Source organism: Bidens hawaiensis, unplaced genomic scaffold, assembly GCF_021521415.1.
Source record: "Bidens hawaiensis isolate Kalapana, Puna unplaced genomic scaffold, B.hawaiensis_p1.1 tig00014095_1, whole genome shotgun sequence".
Lineage (NCBI taxonomy): Eukaryota > Viridiplantae > Streptophyta > Magnoliopsida > Asterales > Asteraceae > Bidens > Bidens hawaiensis.
Window position 1 is genome coordinate 397457 of NW_027492212.1, and position 17726 is coordinate 415182.

General features: G+C 36.8%; 2 protein-coding genes across 3 annotated transcripts; both read left to right on the forward strand.

Annotated features, from left to right (window-relative positions):
• Positions 1 to 10561: 10561 nt before the first annotated feature.
• On the forward strand, positions 10562 to 13297 carry LOC143545863 (carbamoyl phosphate synthase small chain, chloroplastic-like). Of its 2 annotated transcripts, XM_077037666.1 has the most exons (8): positions 10562 to 10731; positions 10800 to 10888; positions 10971 to 11031; positions 11126 to 11193; positions 11269 to 11397; positions 11918 to 12027; positions 12117 to 12464; positions 12812 to 13297. In XM_077037666.1, exons 2-8 carry the CDS (start codon positions 10849 to 10851, stop codon positions 12986 to 12988), a joined length of 933 nt encoding a protein of 310 aa, XP_076893781.1. In that variant the 5' UTR covers positions 10562 to 10731; positions 10800 to 10848; the 3' UTR covers positions 12989 to 13297. The 2 variants fall into 2 exon arrangements, with proteins under 2 accessions (XP_076893781.1, XP_076893779.1); XM_077037664.1 differs by having other exon boundaries at positions 10562 to 10888.
• A 1780-nt stretch (positions 13298 to 15077) lies between these two features.
• On the forward strand, positions 15078 to 16340 carry LOC143545878 (pathogenesis-related thaumatin-like protein 3.5). The gene is made up of 3 exons (XM_077037672.1): positions 15078 to 15126; positions 15493 to 15957; positions 16104 to 16340. The coding sequence occupies exons 1-3, from the start codon at positions 15078 to 15080 to the stop codon at positions 16334 to 16336; spliced, it is 747 nt and encodes a 248-aa protein (XP_076893787.1). The 3' UTR covers positions 16337 to 16340.
• The last annotated feature ends 1386 nt before the right edge of the window (positions 16341 to 17726 follow it).

Genomic DNA, 17726 nt, shown 5'->3' on the forward strand with positions numbered 1-17726 from the left:
TTCGGCCATGGTAGCTTTTCAGTGGCAAATATCTCCGTGACGCTTTTGGTGAGTGGCGTCCACCGGTGCTTTTGGCTTGAAGGGTGTGTGTGATTTCTTCCGCCAACAAGAGGGTGAGAGCTGGATGAGGTGTCAAAGTTTACCCTTGACTGCCAGATACCTAGCTTCCTCTTTTTGTTCTGCCGGGCGATCCGAACATTGTTCTCTCTTGTCCTCTGCGTGTAGAGGTGTGTACTCTGGGGAAGATCCCTTCCCAGTTGCTTCTCCGTCTTGGGCAAAGCGCTTTGCCGCCGTCATGATGGCATCCCATGTTGATGGCATGCCATCCTTACCCGTTAATGTGCGGATAAGCTCTGGGTATTCGGCGCCTTGGATGAAAGCGGCGCGAACAAGATCTTCACTTATGCTGCCGAGACTTAGCTTTTTGGAGTTGAAGCGGGTGATGAAGTCTAGTAAAGATTCATCCTCCTCTCTCACGCAGTTGAGGATCGTCCACTGTTCTTCAGTATATTTCCTTTGTTGGCTGAAGTGCTGGCTGAACTTGTTCTGAAAGTCCGCCCAGTCATATATGTGGTGGACCGGTAAACGATCGAACCATGCCCTGGCCGCTCCAACCAGAGTCATCTGGAACATATAACACCACGTGGGTTCCGTCCAGTTACTGACGGTTGCCCCCGCAATGAATCTGTTCAAGTGGTCGTCTGGGTCGGACAGACCATCATAAGTGCCAATGTTGGACATTTGTTTGGCACTTCTCGGGGCGATTGCTTCCGCAATGTCCCTTGCGAACTTTGACTTTCCTGCATTTGTAGCAGTTGACCTAAAGGTTTTGGAGAAGTCACGCGGGTTTCTCTCCGCATTCGTGGGTTTAAAAGCTTCCCCACAATTCCTTTTCGGCTGGAAGTCCGTTTCCTTACGCTTCCCTTTCGCCTTATGGCGAGGGTTTGCGTCGGTATCGGATTCTTCCCCCTCGTCGTCTGAGTACTCGTACTCGCTGTTCATATTGAGATGTTGGCGAGTACTGCCGAATTCGTCAGCCTGTTGAACTGAACGCAAGCGTTCATCCAATTCAGCTTGGAACTCTCTCTGACGTGCTTCGGCCCACGCCTTCACTTGATCTAGTGTTTGGCGAGGGACCCTCGTTCGTTTTTCCAACTGAGCATCGGTGAACCCCAGTGGAATATTTACTGCACTTGCCCCGGCTTGGGTAGTCGGGGTAGTGTTCGTAAGATTTGTATAACCGCCGGTGTTCCCCCCAGTTGCTGGGGTTGTGGTTACCGGGGTTTCTTGGTCGGTTACTGGCCTTAGGACCGGAGTAACGTTAACCATTTCTTCAGAAATTTTGAAAAAACTAAATTAGTTCTAGCTTTTATGCACGGATGGCGCCAATGAAGAAACACTAAGTGAACCCACGGGCAGATTATAGATAATCTGGGGGTTAAGTAATGTTTCCCACGAGGATGAGGTCTAGCAGAGAAGGTTGTTCTTCAGGGGACCTGCAAAACAGACACCGTAAGCTCGTCACTGAGAAGAGGGGGTTCCTCCTTGTGACCACCCTCCGGCGTGAGAATCAGACTAGGTTGCTCTGAATATAAGTGTATATTAAGAGATTGCTAGATAAGATTGAGATATCAGATGATGTCCTTACCATTCCAAGGTGTTGGAGTATTTATAGCCGAAGGTAGGTTTCCTAGAAGGTACAGCCGGCTGAATAGTATTCCTGTTCTACCAACAGTGGACTACGCACAGGCCATGCTGGTTGGTGGATAGGCTACGGCCAACAGTAACAAGGTCGGCTGTATGCTGTTCCTTTACTGCCGGCTACGCACTGTTCCACCAACTGTAGGCTGCGCACGTCCCATCGTAAGGGTTGGTGAGTAGGCAGCGGCTAATAGTGACAAACAGTACTAGAGGGTGCTCCTCCTCGTATTGTTGTCGGTGAGCTGTCACCCTGTGATTGGTTCATGGGCTGCTTTGGTCAAATTGTCTGTTCCGCCCATACCTTAGTAGGTATAGTACGAAAGACCTTCCAGAAGCATACGGACTGGCTCATTTAGGCGGGAGTATTCCCGCCTTGCTCATTCCTTCATGTGACTACTGAAGTAGCGAATGCCTTGTGCGTGTAGCCTTGCTGTTAGTGCGGGTAGCCTTCCCTGATGGCTTGTATCCGCAGCTGCGGGAACAGGCGGGGTACTTTACCATTGGGAGGCTTTCCTTGCGGATACAGCTGGCGTACTGCGCGTAAGGTTCTCTGAGCATGGTGGGTCCTGCTGGAGCAGTTGGTCATTGCGCAGACGTCCCTATTCAAGGTGAGTCTTGCGGGTCCAACTGGGCTCTGCTGGGACCTACCTCTTCACTCTTGCTCTACTACTAATTGGCTTATCCCACCAATCCATTGACAACCTAATATAACTTACCTAATATAACTTTACACGTGTATTTCTGTAAATTAACAGCAATTACAACTGTTATAAAGAATGAAAACAAACTTTTATAAATGTTTTAATATGATATGCGATAATTATGCTTATGCGTATCAATTTTAAAATTTTAATATCACTATAATGATATGTAAGTTTTATTATATTTTGGTAATTGTGATCGCTACGAATATAAGTTTGTTAATTTATTTTGAGTTTTATTAGTTTATTTGACTAGTTTTAAAAAAACACGTAAGTTTTTTATTTAAGTTTAAGTTTATTATTATACATTTATAACACATATTTTTAGCATGTAAAAGTGGTTTGGAGTGACTTGGACATTAGTCAAGCCATGGTATGAATGCAAAATAAATTACTATACTGTGGCCCAAACGCACACCAAAAATCTAAAATCGTGCTATACAAGTTAAAAGGACGACAATTTCTTACACCGGTGAAAAATTCATGGGTTCAACGTTAGAAAAGAATATTCACATACTTTTCACTAATATATCATGTCCTCAAGTAAAAAAGATTTATGTTTAACATAGCACACAAAGTCAACTATAAACGAGTTGATTCTGTGTATTAAAAGTTAAAACATTTCTATATGTGTCAACTAACCTGATAAAAACATAGATTAACATAAAAGAAAGTTCACCCAACAATCTACGTTTTTTTTTTCCCATTTTATTTAATATATCCATTCCATGTGATTACTTTTAAAATGATTTTTAAACTAAACTAAATAGTTATTATTTTAGTTTAGATTTTTGTAGAATTTAGCAGTGACAAATTGACCAACCAAGGTACCTTTCTGGGCCAAAATTAGTTGACATATTATAGTTCTCAACTTTTGACCTGAAGATGTGACGCAAATGTGGTGTTTTAAATTTTAATAGAATGACACAAGTTTAAAACTAAATTCAAGCAAGATACTAGGTCTTCCCATTCTATCATCTGGCTTATGTTCTTCATGTAGCATTCAAACCGAATAACGGAGTTGGGTTTAAGGAATTGAGTGACCTAGTGGCTAGTAACATATAACGTACGAGTAGAGTTATAGTTCTTAGTATCTCGACATGAATTCTTATCCAGTTTCTTGAATTCGTGTTAAAACATCCTTTTTTCTTTCAAATCTACCTTACTGAACATGGTTATCAATGCGTATTTATATTTCATGAGTCAATGTCGAGCTTACATTTACATGTCGAGGTATCTAATTGAATTAGAGATTAGGCTAACCCATCCAAGTCGATCTAGAGCTTTGCAACATCGTACTGCTTGTGACTAGCATATGGGTGCCATTATTATTGATGTTGGGAAAATATTTTAGACAAAAACTTACCGAAAACTTGAAACTAACAGCTTAGCATCACGTTAAAGCTACCCAAAACTACTCACTTAACCAATCAATAAGTTAGTGTCACATCAAAGCGACCCAAAACTATCTATTTGTAAGAGGAGTGGTTTACCACTCAACATTTATATTTTAATATTTCTATTAAACTTTATAAATTAATTAAACTAATAACATAATTTCATTAAATTAAAAAGAAGAGTGCAATATTTAAAGAAAAGGAACAATACTAAAATAAATAAACTAAGAAAATAAAAATCAATGTGAATATAAAATGAAAGTGCCCACCACAAGCTCGCTTTTATGATCAATGGGAGCTCAGGTCCGAATGGCTTGGAAAGTTATGGCTCGGGTATGGTTGGCTCAAAAACTAATGGTTTGGGTTTGCTTGACGTGGGTTGAGACGGATCAAGTAAGGTTGGCTCGCGTTTGGATGACTCGGAAAAGGTTGGCTAACAAATGGTTGGGTTGGAATTGGTTCGTAAGGATGCAACCCAACTCTTGGTCTACATTTGTTTGATGTTTTCTTGATGAACTTGAGATTGTATAGAGAGTATGTTGGGTAGAAATTAGTATAACAAACCATGATGTAAGTAAAAAGGAATAACGGAGAAAATAAAATAAGTGAGTTCTATCCCACATTAGTGTTGGAAGAGATGGAATACTTTCACATTGGTATAAATAAGAAAGTGAGTTATCGTCTCACATCATTTGATTACAAAACTTGTAAGCTCTTTATAAGAAAGAGAGCTCATATGATAATAATCTTGTATGACAAGACACACCCAGTGGTCCTAGCGGAGGGTGCATAGCACCCGACGAGCACGCGCACGCGCCGGGGCGAAGTGCGGTGGGCGCAATGTGGCGCTTTGATGGCGCACTTCGAACGCTCGCATCGTATTTTTGTGGAAAATAAAGATTTTTAAATATCCTCCAATCGCGCTACGTGACGGATTTAGATAAGTCTCGTCGCGATGCGCGATGACATGTAGTTATCCGAAAACTTCTGCGGATGTCGCGCTACACGATGGGTTCTTAAATAACCCATCACGATACGCGATGTGGAGGTTACATTGACATGACATGTTGCATGCCACGTGGCGTAGCTAGAGCTGACTAGACAACCCTATGGCCTAGTCGCGCGATGCGATGGCCTTATTATAGGTCCTTCGCGATGCGCAACCTTGAAATGGGATGAAATCAACCTTCACTTCCTCATCCAAAATCACATATCTTTCTTACATTTTCTGTTATATTAAGAGTATTGGTATAATAACCCGAGTAGTCGTAACGAAACACTCTCCTATCGAAATAAGCTTTTATAAACGAATCCAAAATATCTGTCTGAACAAGGTAAGACATTGTGTCATCGTATAAAGTTTCTAATCTCGTGATTATCATTATGTTTATCGGATTATAATAACCTAGAGATACTATATTGTATTTAACCTAGATGCTTAATACCAGAAAAACTCTTTATTTGTAAACTTGAAAGATGAGATATTCGAGTTATTGTACAACTCACAATTATGTGAGACAACTATTTTTTAATAATGTCATAATGATTTTTAAACTTATTAAACTCAGGACAGATAGTCCAAATGCTTTCAAAGATATTTTCAAAATATTTTAATTATGTTACAGTGATTAAGTCTATGTAGACTTACATGATGGTTACTACTGGTATTGTGAGGTTTTGTATAAAAGGCTTGCCTAATGGGTTATTACACGTTACGTATTTGACCAGTGTTAGCCAATAAGTTATATGACCACAGTCACGAATATCATCGAGTGACAAGTACAAATGAATGTTGTAATTGTAAATGTGTCATTTACAAATGAATGTTCTCATGAGTATTTCATGTTGATCAAATATTTTTAAACATGTTTCAGGTGACTTGTTAGAGACACATGAATGATGCCTGCGGACCTTCAACTTAAATAAGTGGCTTGTCACCATAATAAAGAAACGTGTTGTGTAAATTTAGGGTTTATCCCTATAAAACTTGTGTTTTTATAAAAATGAGTTTTATTCATAGTTTATGAAATAAGAATCATGGTGTTTTTATAACTATGATAATTTCCTACCTACGATCCTGATGAAATTTCCGCTGCTATATATTTTAATAATAAACACCGATATCACCGCTCGATGTTCACAGCTCTCCTCCTGTGGTGTAGGGTATGGGCTGTGAAAGACATAAAGGGGAATGTGGTTAAAATGGTTATTGGTTTTATGTATTGATATTAAAAAAAACTTATTCATTTTCTAAAGTCCAACGCTCATATAACCGTTGTTCACTTACCCACAATGAGTTCACAAGCTTGCCCAACCCTACTTGATATGTTACTTGACCAATGGGCTCTTTCCCTTTCTTACTCGATTATTCGGGCGGGGTACTAGTAGGTAGGGATGAGATCGGGATCCTACCGGTACTGACCGGTCCCGGTCCCGAAAATCACGAATTCTTGGTATTGGTATCGGTATCGAAATATTCGGTTCGGTATCGGGACGGGATGTCACACCCCGACCAAAGGCGGCGGAACATGTCGGGGTGCAACGGATTGCCCAAAAACACAAGACACTCTTTAAAGTGACAATATTTAGTCAGCTCATTTATTTTATAAATCAATAATCAACACATCTCGTTCACACAAACAAATTGAATACAAGTAACATTTATATTGTTCGTTTTACTAATACCCTAATGATCTTGGTAACGTTTTTCATCAAGTCCTCGAGTCAACAAAAGTCAAACCTGTAACATTTCATAAAAAAAAGTTTGTCAACACAAAGGTTGGTGAGCAATTCATAAGTTTGAGCATATAAGTATGTAATAATAAAAAGCCACAAAACTTGTATACGAAACGATAAATAAAAGCAACAATATGGATAATAAGAGATCGCTAACACATTAGCGACACCTGCAATAAGAGAATACCAGATGGTTCAGGATTTTTATACGAGGTCGTTAATAAGAATACATTAACGGAACCGTCTATAAATAGATTCGGATTTCATGAGGTCGTTAATAAGAATACATTAACGGCACCGTGCTATAAGAGAATACCAGATAGTTCACGGATTTATGAATCAACATTCCAAAAGCGGTAAACACATAAGCATGTAAACATAGAACACCAAATCGAGCAATTATTTAAGTAAAGTATACAATCACGTTTGTGGGTATAAGATTTAAGTAAATAAAGCATTTAGTTTGATAAGTATGAAACGTCACCCCAAAACGAAAGATGGAAAAAGGGGTATGAAAGTACTCACCTCGATTGACGAATTGAGAACTAATAAATAATCGACATATAGAAAGCTTGTGAACGAAACGAACGAATCCAACTTGAAAGATAATTAAAAACGAATAAATAAAATATTAATGATCTTGAACTTTTAGTTGAAACTACATTTGAAATATTGAACGAGAAAGTTCGATTGTTAATCGGATTACTGGTTAATTTGCTAACGATTAGGGACTCATACTTAATTGATAATTAATATGAAAATAATATTATTTTATTTTAGCTTTTAAATAACTAAACCAATATTAAATAGAAACAAGACGGGTTTTAAATCAAGGGTTCGGTCTTTATAAAAATAAATTGATAATAAAGCTTATAATAATATTATTAATGATAAAGATAGTAAGGATAATAATGACTTTATAAATATGTTTTATATGTATATATATATATATATACATATATGGATATATATGATGATAATAATAACAATAACTATTTTTAATAATACTAATATAGTATAATAATTATAACAATAATTATTATTAATAATACTAATAATAATAGTTAAAGAATAAAAATCTTGGTATTAATTTAAAGTGTTGTTGATAAAGATAATAACAATAATAAATAATATTAATAGTACTAATGATACCACCCTCGATGTTGGTTCGATTTCTAACCGAGTTCACAAAATAAATATAACAATATTATTGCTAATAATTAATGATAAAATATGATTTTTATAAATAATAACAATATGATCTTTATTAATAATAATAACAACTTTAATATTTATATGATAATGATACTAATAATAATGTTAATAATGAATACATATAACAGTAAGTTTAACATAATAATACTAATAATAATTTTTATGTAATAATATTAGCACTAATAGTAACCGAAATTTGTTAAGTATGAAAATAATACCAAAACCGGTTTAGGATAAGACCCGAACCCGAGACCTCTAGTTTAATAACTAACGTACAAACCAAACGAACCAAGTTAAAAATTGTTATTTAAACCTATAAAGAATTAACATATCCGATACTAGGATGTTCATCTTTTACCCAATTCAAAACAACTCCATACCCCTCCAACTCGTTTCCAAGAATATAACCGAAAAAAATAAAACCGAATATTGACAATTTTGATCTAACAATTTATATGCGAAAACCGATAGCACCAACGCCCAAAATTAATTTACCTATTAACTGTCCATATGGTCGTGGCTCTACACCGAAAAGAAACCGAGCCGAGACCGCTGGAGATCGTTGACAGCAACTGGAGGGAGAGAGAGAGAGAGAGCACGGCGAGAGAGAGAGAGAGATATAGCACACACAGAGAGAGAGAGAGAGAGAGAGCCGTAGAGAGCAGATATATATATATATAGAGAGAGAGAGATAGGGAGAGAGACGGAGAGAGATAAAGAGATAGAGAGTACAGAGGGAGAGAGGGCTGTGACGGAGAGAGCAGAGAGAGTGCGGCGAGAGAGAAAGAGAGCGGTGCACGGCGGCCGGCTTTCTGGTCGCCGAAAAAATGATCTGAGGGAGGGAAAGGATGGGGGTTTTGGGTACGGGGTTACTGGAGAACGAGAAGGGGAAAAGGGGGAGTGGCTGGAGGTGGTGAGTGGCCTTGTCGGAAAATCGGGCTCGCCAGAGCCGATTCCGGTCGCCGGAAAAATGGGAGAAAGAGATGGAGGCTGGTGGTTTATGTTTAGGGTTAGGGTTAGGTATTTTTTTATTTATATATATATTACATATTTTCAAAACAACCCCCTCAAGTTTCAATCAAAGTTTAAAATGAGTTTAAAGTTTTCCAAATCTTATAACGAGTTTACGAAAATCATTTTAAACCCCTTATGTTTTTCTTAACAACAATATATTATGACAAACATTGATTTATTTAAGATTGAGGTCTATAATAATATTATATAATAATTAAATAAGGTTCTAAGGATGTTGAGTCGGTTTTACAAAATAAAAGTTTTCAAAACGAATACAACTCGAGACTCAAATTTGACAAATGTCACACGGGACCGGGACGGTACCGGTATTGAAGGTAAACATTCGGAAAATACTGGTCCCGATACTGTACCGGTACCGAAACTCAAAACTTTGGTACCAATGTTCGGTACCGGTACCAGTACCGATTTTACTCATACCTACTAGTAGGCTTCGAAACAACCCTGGTCAACCTAACTAATAATGTCGTAAAACATTAAAATATTAGGGTATGTTTGATATGAGGTAATGAAATAAACGGGTGAATGAAATGGACAAGGAAATGTAATGGATCATTACCAGTCATTACCACGTTTAGTTACCTTTTAAGAATTAAATATATTATATATCATTACATTGTGTTCTTTAGTATATAGCAAAAGACGAAAGAAAGTAACAAAATGCATAAAAAATAACAAAAATGCTCATTCTTTAAAATAATTTTGTTTTACCAATTTTCACAACATTATCCATTTAATATATATAATAAATTAAACATGTTTTGTTATTTATACAAACAAATATCAGTAGATCCAATATAGGATGATATAATAAATCACGGTGGAATCAAAAGAATTTTTTTTAACATGTTTTCTATTGCTACGTTTTGTTATAGAATTATGAAATTATTGTTTAAAGAAATGAGACTTAACTTTTAACTTGAAAATAAGGTATGGAATTGAAAAAAAAAGACACAAGGTGGATGGGAGGAACGGAAATAGCTAATTTTATAAAGAAAATCATTCCGTTGGTAATAACCCATTCATTTCCAATTATCAACCAAACACATCTATTTTGATTGCGTTTGAATGAATTATTCAATTCCGTCTTTCATTACCTATGGGCCATGGCCCATCACCTGATATTTTTTTTTAGGCATAGTCCAAGGACCTTTATGAACTCTTCGTTGCTATATGCTAATGCCACAGTCGTCGTATCAATATCATCATCTCCCACTATCAGAGAAAAGGTTTAATTTCCCAATCATCCACCATTGCCATACAACACTACACTACACTACACTACACTACCTAAGCACAATTTCTTTTACTTATCTGTATTCTTCTATACTTTCAATTCGGTAAGTACGTATAATATTAATCCCTAAAACTGTCCATATATTTCTTATTGTTTCATTCGAGGCTGAATGAATTGTTCAGTTTAGGTCTTTTAGGTTTTGTATGCTTAATTTTATCTATGTTCGTCTTTACAATTATTATTATTATTATTATTATGGATGTGTGACAGACTGATTGATCATTTTGATGTGTTTTATTCTTGGTTTAGCTGTTGATTTCACTCTCACTTACATAAAGATCCAAAAGAAGACACAATCTAATAACAATGGCAGCAGCCAATGAAATGCACTATCCGCCACTAATCGCCCTTTACTTTCGAGTCCGGTTACTTTAAAATTACCACAACTTAGATCATTTACTGTGAAATGCTCCACTGGTTCTGCCTCCACGGCTGCTGCAGTTTCTGGTAATCTTTCTATATATACAATTTATGTTTATTAAAGATCAAGTTTCGGTTAATGTTTCTTATTCTAAACATGATAATACGTAGCTCCTTGGAAGATTGCGGATGCTAGGCTCGTGCTTGAAGATGGATCCGTTTGGTGAGCCAAATCATTAGGTGCTTCCGGGACTCAAGTTGGTGAAGTTGTATTTAATACTTCATTAACAGGGTTAGATAAAGTTACACTTTTCAACATTATTGAGATCAATTATATATGTACGGTTTCCGTGTCTACAGGTATCAAGAAATCCTTACAGACCCAAGTTATGCTGGCCAGTTTGTCTTGATGACAAATCCACACATTGGCAATACAGGGGTTAATATAGGTAATCAAGACATTAATATGTGTACTTGGTATGATAAAGTATCAAAGTTCTTGCAATTATTGATATAAATATATGTGTGCAGATGATGAAGAATCAATAAAGTGCTTTTTGGCTGGTTTGATAATCAGAAGCTTGAGTATCAGGTATGCAGCAGTATACTACATTGCTTCATGGTTTTGTTTAGTTACTTTGAAAGTCAACTCATTTTGACTTTGGTTGTTGAAATGTTTTCTTCAGTACTTCAAACTATAGATGCACGGAATCACTTTCTGACTATTTGTCGAAAAGGAACATCATGGGAATATGTATGTGACTATGTTCTCATCTCATATTTGATAAGATTATAAATTATGGTTAATTTGCTGTTTGTTGTGGAACAGATGATGTTGACACGCGTGCAATTACGCGTCGGTTACGTGAAGATGGAAGCTTGATTGGTGTTTTGAGTACAGAAGAGTCCAAAACCGATGAGCAGCTTTTGGAGATGTCCCGCACGTGGGATATTGTTGGTAATTATGGCCTTCAGGACTGTAAATAAACCGAATGTTTAATGAATTGTTTGTGAGCTGTTTTACAAGAAGTTCGTTTATTTAATAACTGAACGAACGGGAACAGCATTGTTTGTCATTTAGTTAAATGAACGATCATGAACGCATGTCTCGTATGTTCATTCACGTTCGTTTATATGTTTAACTTAGTTTTTTAGGTCCATTACATTTTAGTCTAGTTTTTTGAAATTAAAATGATCACAGATATTACAACTTAGTCTAATATTATTATTCTTTTAGGTCTGGTGCTCATATTTACTTTTAATTGGTTTTCGTTCACTTATATTTATTCATCTATGTTCAGTTACGTTCATGAATCGTTCATTTATGCCATTAAGAAACGAACAGGGACACATTCATTTTCTTGACAAACAAACATGAACAAGAAACCGCTGTTCGTTTTTAGCTGTTTGTGTTCGGTCGTATTTTATATTAACTCATCAAAGTTAAGCAAATGGATTTAATTTAATATTTTTTGCAGGTGTGGATTTAATCTCTAGTGTCTCCTGCAAGAAATCTTATGAATGGGTTGAAAAAACCGGTTTTGAATGGTATTTTAACTCCAGCCGAAGTCGCAATGAAACTTTCCATGTTAGTGTTTTATATGAAACTCGCTAAGGATTTACGACCAGGACCGTTATAGTTTAACTTGTTTAATCATGTTTTGTGTTTGAATGAAGGTGGTGGCATATGATTTTGGTATCAAGCACAACATATTGAGACGGTTAGCATCTTATGGCTGTAAAATTACCGTTGTACCCTCAACATGGCCTGCAACCGAGACTCTTAAAATGAACCCAGATGGAGTTCTTTTCAGCAACGGGCCAGGCGACCCATCTGCAGTTCCTTATGCAGTTGAAACCGTCAAAGAAATTATTGGCAAGGTTCCTATTTTTGGCATTTGCATGGGTCATCAGTTGCTTGGTCAGGCGTTAGGTGGAAAAACATATAAAATGAAGTTCGGTCATCATGGCGGAAATCATCCCGTTCGAAATATTAGGAACGGAAGTGTTGAGATCAGCGCACAGGTACTTAATAATAATAACTTAAGTAAGTTACGTTTCTGGTCTGTGGTTTGATTAGTGTCAGTCCAAAAATGGAATCTTTTGACATATGATCGCCTGAGGTTTTAAATCTGATCATGTGCCCTCACATGAAAACTAAAATTTCTTTAAGCTTCACGGCACATGATCAGATTTAACAGAAAAATAGATGGGGTTATAGAGTTTAAACCTCGGGTCATATGTATAAAGACATCTTTTTGGACTGAAAGGGTTAAACTATAGGGACCAAAAGCATAATTTACTCTTATAACTTTATTTGTATCATTCGGGTTAATTTCAGTTGCTTTGATAAAAAAAAACTTATGTTGCAGAATCATAATTATGCGGTTGACCCGAAGTCACTACCGAGTGGTGTGGAAGTGACACATGTGAATCTTAATGATGGAAGCTGTGCGGGTCTCGCATTCCCACAACAAAAACTCGTGTCTCTTCAGTACCACCCAGAAGCATCTCCCGGACCTCATGATTCAGACCTTGGTGCATGTTAATCCTTTACTTTGTTTATAATTCTAATAAGTGTGTATATACCACCTAACATATTTCATATAATGTGCAGTATTTGGTCAGTTTGTGGAGCTAATGAGAAGAGAAAAGCAAAGCTCATGAGTGTTCGATGCAAATCTTGATAAACGAGCCCGACTTGAAAAGGGTTTTGAGAATGTTGTGTTCTTTTCGAGACACTTTATGTGTAACTTATCTCCCAAGAACTATTGCTTATATATTTAGAGACCTATTTTGAGACTTATCGTCAAGGATGACTCAAGTATGGTACGATCAAACCAAACCCAACATGAATGTTAAATGATCTTGATATATTATTAATCGTTAATTCATGGAGGATTCTCACATTGCAACTACGTGAATGCTTGCTCGTTCTATCGGCTATCAGCTTCGTGTGCCATCGATGAACCCTACTTTGTTGTTGGCAGATAGGGAGTCCATATCTTAATATCGGTTGATGTAGTTCTTGTTTGTGATAACATCACTAACATTCATCTGCCTCGGATAATCAGAGACATGAATGTAGTAGATTGATCAAATGGGACGCTCTTGGTTCCGTGTGTTCTCTTTTGGCTGGATATGGTGACGTTGAAGGATTGGGGTTAGGCCGTAGGGGTTCTAAGCTACTCTGGTTCAATATTGATACGCTCATTTCCTTGAGCCCTATGCCCCCGTTGCCATGCACTCCGACCGATATCTCCAACTTAGAGCAAGTCTGGGATTGAGTTTAAAAAATGCTTATTGGCTTATTAGTGTTTTCAAAAAGCAAATAAGTTAAAATGTGTTTGGCAATCAAAAAAATCTTTCTTAATTTAGCTTCTTGATAGGGTTAAAAAATAGTTTTCCAAAAGGCTAAAATCCTGACTTTTCAAAATAGTTTTTTGAAAAGCCAATAAACATTTTTCAAACTCAATCCCAAACATGCAGTTAACGAGGATTACTCCAATTGTTCCTTTGTTTTCTTAAGTAGTGGGATATAGGTTTACATGTTTCTATTGTTTATATTTTGGTTGGTATCTTTTGCTTGTAAGCCTATAAAAATGGCATTATGTTATGTTTTGAAATCTACATCAACATATTCTAATAAAGTAAAATAACTGATGACACGTGTCGCTTTATGGTTAATCCTCACAATTTTTTCCCATGAAAACTAATACAATATATGTCAGTATATGTCATAAATCAATAATTATTTACTTTTCTTTACACACTATTTATATCATATATATAACATGATTAAATTATTCATTTTGTTTTAAACTCTATTTATATCTTAACGAAATATTTAAAAGCTCTCTGGTTTTTCTACATTATCTCAAGCCACCGGATTGCTTTATTTGTAAATGAAAGCTTCTTATGAATTTGACCCGAATTCACGGGTATAGGTCTCACCAGACCCATATAGCCCTTAAATGGGTTATAACATCTCATTAAATTAAAAATTAATCTCATCAAATATTTGATATGAAAATCATATAAATTAAAAATTAATCTCATCAAATATTTGATATGAAAATCATATAAAATATACAATAAATAAAATTATATTCCAAAAAAGTAGATAAATACTACTAGAAACGAATAATGTAAAACAATCCCCGTAACACAGTGGATAAAAAACTAGTTATGAATAATAAAAAATATGAATTGAGTCTAGATGCTCTTTAATTATTCCATTCTATTAATTTCAATCTGATTGATACATATCACATATAAGTTGTGATATGCATGTCATTCAATAAAAAGGATAAAGTTTTGACATACCAAAAATACAATTAATTCAATTATAAGGCTCCTATCTAACAATAACATAGTTGTCTACTTGTCTTTCAAGAAAAGAAAATCTATACATAGACAGAGATCAAACTAAATTAAGAAAGCGGATATTTAGGCTACTAAGAATCAGGGTAATGATTATAATGATACGTAGGAATGATATAATTAATGAAAATAATAATATTGATGCTATATATTATATCCTTCTCTATAAATTGTCACAAATCTAACTTGAAACCCCATTCTCTCTAAACAACTCACACAATCTTTACGTCATCGTCTTCTTTCTTTCTTTCTCCAATGAAGCTTATTATCGCCTTCTTTCTTCTCCTCGCGATCGTCTTTGCAGGTTACAATATTATTTATACTCTTGCTAATAATATTTCAATCAACTAATTAGAACAAGTTTTCTTTCATTCATATATTCCTTATTTAATCATGCATGTAAACATTCATGATTTTACTCTTCTTGTTTAAATTTATTCATATTATCATATATGATCACTAGGAGTTTATTCATAAAATTCTTTAATTAAAGAGTAACGCTTACAAACAGAAGACAAACAGGCAACAACTTATGTTATTAGTCTTTTTATGAATAACAAAACTTAGTCGTTTAATATACATGATTTGCATGTTATTAGTTTTTTTTAATGCTATTAGTTATTTTTATAATAGCAAAACTAAGTCGTTTAACATTCGTGATTTGCATGAGACCACGATGTTTCCGCAACCGTGTTCACCTTAAAAAACAGCTGCCTCTATACCGTTTGGCCAGGAACCCTCACGGGCAACAACGGCGCCGCTTTAGGTGACTGTGGATTCACATTACAACCTGTCGCGTCTGTTCAGCTCCCAGCCGAGCCAGGCTGGTCGGGCCGCTTCTGGGCCCAAACCGGTTGCACATTCGACGAGTTCGGTAACGGCAACTGCGTCACCGGAGACTGCGGCAACACCCTCAAGTGCAACGGCGGTGGCACACCGCCGGTGTCACTAGCCGAGTTCACGATCGCCGGTGGCGCAATCAACAGCGATAAGGACTTTTATGACGTCAGCCTTGTCGACGGGTACAATGTTGGCATTGGTAGAAAGGCAATAGGTGGTTCCGGTGAATGCCGGTACGCCGGTTGCATTAATGATTTGAATGTTAACTGCCCGCCGGAGTTGAAAGTTGTGTACGGTAATATTATATAATATATTTTTAGAGTTTTAGTATTATGTTTCTTTATATCTATGTTATTTAGCGTATTATTGTTGATTAATAATACATAACACCTTATAGGGTTTTCATTATTCCACAGGTAACGGTGAGGTGGTGGCGTATAGTTATGCGTATGATGGTGGCGTGTAAGAGCGCGTGTGCGGTGTTTAATGCCCCGGAGTTTTGTTGCACCGGTGATCATGCTACGCCGGCGACGTGTGGGCCCACACAATTTTCGGTGATGTTTAAACAAGCCTGTCCTAGTGCGTATAGTTATGCGTATGACGATGCTTCGAGTACGTTCACGTGTACCGGGTCGGATTACTTGATTACGTTTTGTCCCACAAATGGGTCTTGAGAGATTTGGTTATTATTTTTATTTTTGTTACTATTAGTATTTGATTTTAAGTACATTAATAAGTCAGAGTTATACTGGAGATTGTGTTTTTAGTCAGATGAATATGTGTTTATTGAAAAACAAGATCAGATTTGAACTATGCCAATTAATAAGATCATTATTCAATTTGCTTCGATTATTATTCAATTAATAAGATCATTATTCAATTTGCTTCGATTATTTAATTGATTGATTTTGTCTTGAATTTGAACTATATTTTGATATTATGGCACGATTGCTTATTGTTCCCCTTAGTAGAAACCAACTTTTCGATTGATCCTGTCCGTCCAAAGTCTTAATCCTATCCATCCAAACTCACATATTTTCTTTTAAAAGCGGCAGTTGTAGCGGTTTTACACTCTCTCTCCGGCAGTTATTACCCCTTACAAAACCTCTCCCTCATTATCGTCCATCTCTTATTACGACAGCTGATCGCTTAAATTTGGTTCCAAATCGCGATACCTAATTGCTTCAAATTGATCTGAAAATCAAAATCAGTTACTTAATCGCTTGAAAGCGCCAACCCTTTAGGTGGTTCCATGATCGTATGTGAAGAGGTATGTACCCGCCTCAACTCCAAGCAAGGCGGGTCAACCCACAAGATAAAGACATTATGAAGGCACAAAGCCAAAACCTATGCGCATGGCGCATACAAAACATGCTCAGGCATCATATGCCCAGGCACACATATGCTCGCGCATCAAATATGCGCGCAGCGCATCAGCGCGCGGCGCATATCACATGCTCGTGCATATCACATCTGCGCATGAAATATCTGCGCGTGAGAATAAAGAGAAGACCCCGCGCATCCTCAGGGTGAGCGCATATCATACGTGCACATAATCAACCTCGTCCTTATCCAAATCAGGATTAGGGCAACCTTGATTGTGCACATCAGACAACCTTCAAGAAGGTATCTTTTTAAGGAGAAAGAATATGCTGATGTTGACAGCTGCCAAATGAAAGGTCGACAACTCAGCATGACACATGTGCTACCACATGATTACAACCAACGAGAAAGCGCCAGGTGTCCCAGAGGACACGTGGCGCAGTGCGATTGGAGGAGGCCAACGAGGCTGAGCCCAACCAGTGGAAACCCTAGCACTATAAATACAGCATCAACTCCACTTTGATGAGACATTCATTCACACTCAATCATTGACAGTTACAAGCAGTGATATCACATTCAATCATATTGAATTATATTCACTCACAGTCAGTTACAGAAAACACACAGTCACACAATCAAGAGTATTCAGCGATTCAGCAATACTCTTGAGATTCACTGACTCACACTTTATTATCTTCTCCACAAAGATACTGATTCTCACGCCGGAGGGTTACCCCAAAG